Below are 9,682 nucleotides of genomic sequence, written 5' to 3'. Positions count from 1 at the left end.
CCCAATTTCAGCCCTCGAAACATCTCATATGTTCCACGACATTTCGAAAAACGTCTTTGGTGCCTCAACTCTAAACCGTTTAACTGAACTATCACGTAGTTATCAAAACGTGTATGTCTGATGTTCGCAACATCCACAGACGACGATTGGGGTTCAGCACACTAAGCGGTGCATTAAGGACATAAGCTTTCTACTGTCCGCATAATCGCTACTGTCAACTTTCAACTATATTTTCTCTAGGAACATATCTAAACAGTGGAACTAAAGCGCAAGCTTACGACATAATTTGCAAAGATCTTTTGACTATGTTCAGGATAATTAAGTTCATCTTATGAACTCCCACTCAGATAGACATCCCTCTAGTCATCTAAGTGATTACATGATCCGAGTCAACTAGGTCGTGTCCGATCATCACGTGAGACGGACTAGTCATCATCGGTGAACATCTTCATGTTGATTGTATCTACTATACGACTCATGCTCGACCTTTCGGTCTCTTGTGTTCCGAGGCCATGTCTGTACATGCTAGGCTCGTCAAGTTAACCTAAGTGTTTCGCGTGTGTAAATCTGGCTTACACCCGTTGTATGTGAACATAAGAATCTATCACACCCGATCATCACGTGGTGCTTCGAAACGACGAACTTTCGCAACGGTGCACAGTTAGGGGGAACACTTTCTTGAGATTTTAATGAGGGATCATCTTATTTACTACTGTCGTTCTAAGCAAATAAGATGCATAAACATGATAAACATCACATGCACTCAAATAGTGACATGATATGGCCAATATCATTTTGCTCCTTTTGATCTCCATCTTCGGGGCTCCATGATCATCATCGTCACCGGCATGACACCATGATCTCCATCATCGTGTCTCCATGAAGTTGTCTCGCCAACTTATTACTTCTACTACTATGGCTACCGGTTAGCAATAAAGTAAAGTAATTACATGGCGTTGTTCAATGACACGCAGGTCATACAATAAATAAAGACAACTCCTATGGCTCCTGCCGGTTGTCATACTCATCGACATGCAAGTCGTGATTCCTATTACAAGAACATGATCAATCTCATACATCACATATCATTCATCACATTCTTCTTGGCCATATCACATCACATAGCATACCCTGCAAAAACAAGTTAGACGTCCTCTAATTGTTGTTTGCATGTTTTACGTGGCTGCTATGGGTTTCTAGCAAGAACGTTTCTTACCTACGCAAAAACCACAACGTGATATGTCAATTGCTATTTACCCTTCATAAGGACCCTTTTCATCGAATCCGTTCTGACTAAAGTGGGAGAGACTGGCACCCGCTAGCCACCTTATGCACCAAGTGCATGTCAGTTGGTGGAACCTGTCTCACGTAAGTGTACGTGTAAGGTCGGTCCGGGCCGCTTCATCCCACAATACCGTCGAAACAAGATTGGACTAGTAACGGTAAGCATCTTGAACAAAATCAACGCCCACAAATAGTTTGTGTTCTACTCGTGCAAAGAATCTACGCAATAGACCTAGCTCATGATGCCACTGTTGGGGAACGTAGCAGAAATTCAAAATTTTCCTACGTGTCACCAAGATCTATCTATGGAGAAACCAGCAGCGAGGGGAAGGAGAGTGCATCTACATACCCTTGTAGATTTCTAAGCGGAAGCGTTCAAGAGAACGGGGTTGAAGGAGTCGTACTCGTCGTGATCCAAATCACCGGAGATCCTAGTGCCGAACGGACGGCACCTCCGCGTTCAACACACGTACAGCCCGGTGACGTCTCCCACGCCTTGATCCAGCAAGGAGAGAGGGAGAGGTTGAGGAAGACTCCGTCCAGCAGCAGAACAATGGCGTGGTGGTGGTGGAGGAGCGTGGCAATCCTGCAGGGCTTCGCCAAGCACCGCGGGAGAGGAGAAGGGAGAGAGGTAGGGCTGCGCCAAGAGGGAGAGAAACTCATCTGTTGGCAGCCCTCAAGACCTCAACTATATATAGGGGAGAGGGAGGGGGGTGCACCCCCTCTAGGGTTTCCACCCCAAGGGGTGCGGCTGCCACCAATCCCATCTAGGGTGGCGGCCAAGGGGGGGGAGAGGGGAAACTTGCCCCCCAAGTTAGGTGGGTGCGCCCCCTCCCCCAACCCTAGGCGCCTTGGGCCCTTGTGGGGGGCGCACCAGCCCACCTGGGGCTGGTCCCCTCCCACACTTGGCCCATGCAGCCCTCCGGGGCCGGTGGCCCCACTTGGTGGACCCCCGGGACCCTCCAGGTGGTCCCGGTACGTTACCGATAAAACCCGAAACTTTTCCGGTAACCAAAACAGGACTTCCCATATATAAATCTTTACCTCCGGACCATTCTGGAACTCCTCGTGACGTCCGGGATCTCATCCGGGACTCCGAACAACATTCAGTAACCACATACAAACTTCCTTTATAACCCTAGCGTCATCGAACCTTAAGTGTGTAGACCCTATGGGTTCGAGAATCATGCAGACATGACCGAGACGTTCTCCGATCAATAACCAACAGCGGGATCTGGATACCCATGTTGGCTCACACATGTTCCACGATGATCTCATCGGATGAACCACAATGTCAAGGACTCAATCGATCCCGTGTACAATTCCCTTTGTCTAGCGGTATTGTACTTGCCCGAGATTCGATCATCGGTATGCCGATACCTTGTTCAACCTCGTTACCGGCAAGTCTCTTTACTCGTTCCGTAACACATCATCCCGTGATGAACCCCTTGGTCACATTGTGCACATTATGATGATGTCCTACCGAGTGGGCCCAGAGATACCTCTCTGTTTACACGGAGTGACAAATCTCAGTCTCGATTCGTGCCAACCCAACAGACACTTTCGGAGATACCTGTAGTGCACCTTTATAGCCACCCAGTTACGTTGTGACGTTTGGTACACCCAAAGCATTCCTACGGTATCCGGGAGTTGCACAATCTCATGGTCTAAGGAAAAGATACTTGACATTAGAAAAGCTTTAGCATACGAACTACACGATCTTTGTGCTAGGCTTAGGATTGGGTCTTGTCCATCACATCATTCTGCTAATGATGTGATCCCGTTATCAACGACATCCAATGTCCATGGTCAGGAAACTGTAACCATCTATTGATCAACGAGCTAGTCAACTAGAGGCTTACTAGGGACATGGTGTTGTCTATGTACCACCACATGTATCTGAGTTTCCTATCAATACAATTATAGCATGGATAATAAACGATTATCATGAACAAGGAAATATAATAATAACTAATTTATTATTGCCTCTAGGGCATATTTCCAACAGCTCTACGGCCTCCTCGTCAAATTCGGGCAAGAGTTTGCGCTTCGGGTAGCTCTTTGCGTGGTGACTATCGTCGTACTTATCTGCGGTCTTGAGTACTTTGCTCCATCTCATTCTGAGTACGTCTTCCGCCGTTTTGAGCTTCCGTTTTTGCTTCTTCAAACTCCTTGCAGTGGCGACGAGCCTTCTGTGAAGGTTCTTATGCTCCGGTGATGTGTCCGGCGTGATGTCGTCTGGACTATTGTTTTCGCCGGGAATGGGTTGCTCGTCCACTGGTTCGCCCTGCTCTATGGCTGGGTCAGTATGGGTGCCATTGTTATCGAGGCGGGACTTCGGGCGGCGCTTGCGTTGCCGTTTTTGTTGTTTTTCGGGGGAATTATCCTTCGCTGCGTCCCGTTGTTCCTCGTCATCACTTCCTTTTGGTGTATCCACCATGTATACGTCGTGAGTTGAGGTGGCTTTCCAGTGCCCAGTAGGCGCTGATTCTTGGTCGTCTCCGGCACCGTCGTCCATACCGTCGATGTCTTCAGAGTCGGAGTCTAGCATGTCGGTTAAATCGTCGACAGTGGCTACTAAGTGGGTGGTGGGTGGGCTTCGAGTTTCGTCGTCCACATCCCAACCATCCCGACCGTAGTCCGGCCGGGGCTCTCCTGATAATGAGAGATGCTTCAGCGAACTCAGGACGTCGCCAAAAGATGGGTGTTAAAAGATGTCCACGGCGGTGAAATCCATGATCGACGCCCAATAGGATTCGATTGAAGGGAGGGAGGGAGGTTCGGAGTCCGGCAAGGAGTCCGGCGCCTTGGAGTCACGAGCTTCAGAAGGGACAAAGTCAATATTCGGCTCTATCGCCGTAGAGGTTGCAGCCCCAGAGGCGGTGTCTAACCACCCGTCCTCGATCTGCACAGCCGGCCCCGAATCGAAGGTCAGAGCGGACTCGTGTGCGGCCTCCAGGGCACAGTCCGGCAGCAGAGCTAAATCATGCCCATCGTGACAGTGCGGCATGCTCGACTGTGGCTCGAATCCATTGAAGATCAAGTCTCCGCGGATGTCAGCCGTGAAGTTCAGACTTCCAAATCTGACCTGACGGCCAGGGGCGTAGCTTTCGATCTGCTCCAGATGGCCAACCGAATTGGCCCGCGGTGCAAAGCCGCCGAATACGAAGATCTGTCCGGGGAGAAAAGTCTCACCCTGGACCGCGTCGTTGTTGATGATCGAAGGAGCCATCGAGCCTATCAGTGACGACACAGAGGAACTCTCAATGAAAGCACCATTGTCGGTGTCAAAACCGGCGGATCTCGGGTAGGGCGTCCCGAACTGTGCGTCTAGGCGGATGGTAACAGGAGACAAGGGACGCGATGTTTTACCCAGGTTCGGGCCCTCTTGATGGAGGTAAAACCCTACGTCCTGCTTGATTGATATTGATGATGTGGATGTTACAAGAGTAGATCTACCACGAGATCAAGGAGGCTAAACCCTAGAAGCTAGCCTATGGTATGATTGTTGTTATTGTTGTCGTCCTACGGACTAAAACCATCCGGTTTATATAGACACCGGAGAGGGCTAGGGTTACACAGAGTCGGTTACAATGGTAGGAGATCTACATATCCATATCCCCAAGCTTGCCTTCCACGCCAAGGAAAGTCCCATCCGGACACGGGACGAAGTCTTCAATCTTGTATCTTCATAGTCTTGGAGTCCGGCCGATGATGATAGTTCGGCTGTCCGGACACCCCCTAGTCCAGGACTCCCTCATCGTTGCTTCTACAAACTCCAACGTTTCAACAGGGTTGTTCTGGTAAGACGTGGGCCCATAGGTGGCAATGAGCTTTGCTCATAGTGTACCTCAGAGGGATGCAGCAGGAAGGTGGTGCTATTTTCTTCAAGGATTTGACTTTAGTTTCTTATTTTTGTATCAGAGTCCTTGTAAGGGTTGGTTCTATGTAATATATATGGCTTTGTGCCTTTCCAAAAGGAAAAAACCTTGACCCTATACGTCACTCAGGTCCACCCGAGACATATTGGGATCTCAAGTTTAGCCATAAATTCAAATGTAGTTTTTACCCCAAATTTGCACATCAAAAAATATTCATCACAATTCAAAGAAAATATTTAAATTTTAAAATTATGCATGCAAATTAATGTTAATCAATCTGAAGTTCTTTACTCAAGACAGTTTAATCCTTGTTTGGCACCCCCCCCCCTCCCCCTCGTTTCATATAATTTCCTTCAGTAGAAATGAAATCGAATCAAAATTTTGGTACCCCCATTTCGTTTCATTTGGTTGAATTAAAATTCTAGTGATGTCATGTGTCTTTGTACATGCCCTTAGATTAATGGCATCTCCAACGTTGACCCACAAATTTTCTCCCGTACCCGTCCACAGACAGGGGGACAGTCCATGGACACGAATGCGGAAGTCGGCCATCTAAAGCTATCTGCATACATCTGGCCCAAAAAAAGTTAAGCCCACATGCTCAAATAGCCGCATATATAGCTAGAATAGTTCAAATGTTCGAATGGAGCAGTAGTTCTAATTTAAATAAGTTTAAGTATTACAATCCAACATTGTTAGCCCCTTTGACCGCCCACAGATGCTCAATCAGGTCTTTCTTCAGTTGTTCGTGAGTTGCTCAATGCCAAATTTGTTGATGCATTTGAACAAACTCTTCAAATGTGGCTGGATTCTGGTCTGAAAGTTTGCTAGGATCACTCATGTTCTCAAATTCAAAACCTGCAGCAGCATCGTCACCCTCGTCCTCCCGATCATGTTGTGCATGATCACACAACAGGTCATCACCTCCCACAAGGTCTCTATATCCCATTGTTTAGCAGGTCCATGAACAACTACAAAACATGCCTACGGAACTTCAAATACCCTCTCAACATTCTTTCTAGCTGCTTCTTGTCTCTGGGCAAAATAAGACTTTTTCTGGCCAACTGGATTAGAGAAGGTGTTCACAAAGGCAGCCCATGGAGGATAGATACCGTCAACCAGATAGTAGCACATGTTGTACTCGTGTCCATTGATAGTATAGTGGCAAGGAAGAGCTTTTCCTTCAGTCAGCCTAGCAAACAATGGGGTCGCTGCAACACATTGATGTCATTGTGAGACTCAGGCATGTCAAAGAAAACGTGTCAAATTCAAAGATCATGTGATGCAACTGCTTCAAGAATGATGGTGGGCTTCTTAACATGACCCTGATATTGCCCTTGTACAGCTTTTGGGAAGTTCTTCCATTTTCAATGCATGCAGTCAAGAGATCCAAGCAAACCTGGCCACCCTCTTACTTCTGAGATTGCCAAGAGCCTCTCGGTGTCTGTGATAGTTGGTTCTCTCAGGTATTGAGGTCCAAACACCTAGACCCCGGCAGTTGCAAACATGACCATGGCATCTCCGCATGTGCTCTCAGACATCCGTAGGTACTTGTCCCACGAATCAGCGGTCGTGCCATATGCAAGCATCCGCAATGTGTTCGTGCACTTCTGGTAAGCAGAGAACCCAATCCTTCCCACGGCGTCAAAGGACTGGACGTCATGGTAGGGACGATCAAACACATCTTTGTGCATCCGGAAGCACCGGCGAAAATTATCAGCGAAGAGGGCATCTGGGTAAAGTAGTCGTCCATCAACGTCAAATGGGCGCGCTCTCTGTTGCGGTTGACTGCACTCGATGACCCTTGATTGATCCCCTGAAATTGAGAACATGCTCTTCCGCATGCTTTGTGTCTGCAAGGACCGTCTGTATCATCGTCGTCTCATCCGTGCAGCCCTCCTCATTGGACGACTCAGCATAGTGCTCGTATATGTACTCTGAATCCATTTCTTAAAAGAAGAAGGGACAAAAAAATTGCACGGGCATTTCACCGAAAAGTTGCCGGGCATGGTGAGTATGTAGGAGCAGATGGTACCTGTGCGGCGGTAGAAGGAGAGGTGTGGAACGGCGATGGAGGAAAAGCGGCGTGGAGCCCGTGGTGTACCATTGGAGGTGATGGACCCATCGAGTTCCGGCAGGGGTGTGGCGGGGGCGGCGGGGATGGTGAAGCAGCGGCAATGGCAAGAGAAAAATAGAAGGAGAGAAAATGAGAGGATGGAGTCGCGGGGTCCGGAGGGGTTTTGATGGGTTTTGGGTAGGCTGGGGGTGTCGAAGTTCGACGTGGCTGTTGTCGGGGCTCCCGCAAAGCCCTCCTAGTTTGTCTCGGGTTCACGGGAAAAACTGCATTCGAACTGGTCGGCGGGCCGATACAAGCCCGTGTTGGATGGCTAAACACGTCCATATCCGGACAGTTGCAGATCGCTTTGGAGATGCCCTAAGGTACCATCATTAGTATTCCAAAAAAAAACAAAGGAGGGCGACCCCTGCCTTCAAAAGCGGTGAGAGGTGCCCCAAAATAAAATTCTCTTGGTAAAGCTAGAAAGCAACCTAGGAAAAGCGACGTTTGGAGTGCATCGAGTCTCAAGTCAGTTGCACATGGGGAACAAGTGTGCGGCAATAATACACGCGACATGCACACTACCATTTCCCTCAACTCGACCCCTTCGTTGCCGCGTCCGACGCTATATATAACTCCACGTCCTTCCCGCCATTAGGCACCGCAATGATCAACACGGCACAAAGAAAAACTTCGTGCAACAGCTCATAAATGGATCGCCAGAGCTTGCGAGTCGGTGGCGCCGGCGACGCGCAGGAGTTCTGCTACGTCGGGAGCCGGCAGCTCGAGGTCGCCGGCGGGGCGTTCCTGATGGAACTGCTGGAGGACACGCCGGCGCCCGCCGACCAGGCACCGGAGGCCGCCGACGACCGGCTGAGGCGCGTCATGCGGTCCCTCGAGGCCGAGCTCGGCGTCGCGGCGGTGCCGGCACCCTCTGCGGCGGAGGACGGCGGGAGCACGGCGGACGGGCCGATGAGCGACTACGACGACGGGGAGCTGGAGGAGATGCTGTCGGAGTTGGGCGGTAGCCTGGGGGCCGAGGCGCCGTCGTTGGCCGCCGTGCTGCCGTTCGAGTACTGGGAGGAGGTGCCGCCGGTGATGGGCAGCGGCATGGGCGGCTGGTACGTCGACGGCGAGGGCTTCGTGGCAGGGTACCAGTTCAGGGAATCATCCTACTACACCTATGGTGAGGTCTCCGCCGTTGAGCAGGTGTACAGTCCCCCCCTGTGCCTGTGGGAGTGAGCGTTGAAATATGCGCGTGCGAAAAAGAGGTTGTGAGCTGAAACTTATGAAAGACAAATTGAGCTGTGCATTTGTTCTTATATTTTTGGGAATTATCTGGTGACCGTTCGCTAGGAGGGAGTGGCATTCATAAATGTTTTGATGGTATTTTTAGTTGTCTTACGGTGGCAGATTATTCAGAACTGCATGACATTTCTGGGCAGAGACAGGAAAATATCATGCAGTTCTAAAAAAACTGTCACCTCTAACACAGCCAAAACTGCGAGGAAAACGTTCGTAAATGCCAACCCTTACAGCAAACGTTTGTCGGTTAGCTTTTCTGTTTGGAAAACAAATACATGTAAAACATGTCAAAGATCAGAATTGTTGTAGGAAATATAGGGCGCGTTCGGCAGTCCACCAACTACTTCAAATTCTAGAATCTGCGGAGCAGCTGTTTGCTGGGTCCAAGGATTTTAACTACCGCTCCGGGAGCAGAACGCGGCCATAGACTTATGCTTGTCAGATCCGCTGATATACAACAGCAGAAGAGGGCAAAATTGTAAGACTCGGCTGAGGGCTGCTAATTAAGAATATCATGGAACTGCGATTTCATAGGCGACAGTTTGATTCCTGCATCTGGAAAATCTAGTGTTTCAAAGAATAATAAAATCTCGTGTTTCAATGTATTGGGGTACATAGAGGAACAAGCGATATACAATACAAGTGTGTGGCTGTCATGAAGTAAGAGATAAATGGACAAACGGTCAGAGTAATGAGAACGAGTAATCGAATCCACTAGTAGACGGGAAGCCGGGAAGGGGTAAGCAGGCGGACCTAGAACCAACTGAGCACAACGTAATCTAGTGTTGGATCAGTAATCAGTTTCAAGATATATGCTTCATCTTTTAAGAATGCGAATAATGTGAAGCGAAGATTATTGCAGCTTAGCTATTGGCACATCAGGGATTTTTCACCACTAGCCAAATAGCAATACTTCTAAGTTCAAACTGAGCACAACACTGAGACTACTGTAAGACTTACCAAACAGGTTTGACTACCTGTGTTGGAACATAGGTTGGATCGTTTGAGATGCAACTGTCAGGTACTCCATGAATCAATAGGTTCAAGCTGTCACAAGAACGAACCTCGATTTCATGTGAGAGAAGCAAGAAATTATATACCTGCAACATCCAGAAGGAGAAGAGCAAACATTGACAACTAGAACCAAGAGAATGCC

At 48.8% G+C, this 9,682-nt stretch overlaps 1 protein-coding gene across 1 annotated transcript; it reads left to right on the top strand.

Moving 5' to 3' along the window:
• The first annotated feature begins 7,866 nt into the window (after positions 1-7,866).
• Positions 7,867-8,543, top strand: LOC119335272. Its single transcript, XM_037607415.1, has one exon. It carries the CDS (start codon positions 7,933-7,935, stop codon positions 8,461-8,463), a length of 531 nt encoding a protein of 176 aa, XP_037463312.1. The 5' UTR covers positions 7,867-7,932; the 3' UTR covers positions 8,464-8,543.
• The last annotated feature ends 1,139 nt before the right edge of the window (positions 8,544-9,682 follow it).

This window comes from Triticum dicoccoides, chromosome 7B (genome assembly GCF_002162155.2).
Source record: "Triticum dicoccoides isolate Atlit2015 ecotype Zavitan chromosome 7B, WEW_v2.0, whole genome shotgun sequence".
NCBI classification, from domain to species: Eukaryota; Viridiplantae; Streptophyta; class Magnoliopsida; order Poales; family Poaceae; genus Triticum; species Triticum dicoccoides.
The sequence above is the reverse complement of the archived record's forward strand: the minus strand, read 5'-3'. Positions and strand labels throughout refer to the sequence as shown.

Coding starts and splice junctions, on each gene's coding strand:
- LOC119335272 (XM_037607415.1), top strand. CDS start 7,933: ATGGATCGCCAGAGCTTGCGAGTCGGTGGCGCCGGCGACGCGCAGGAG.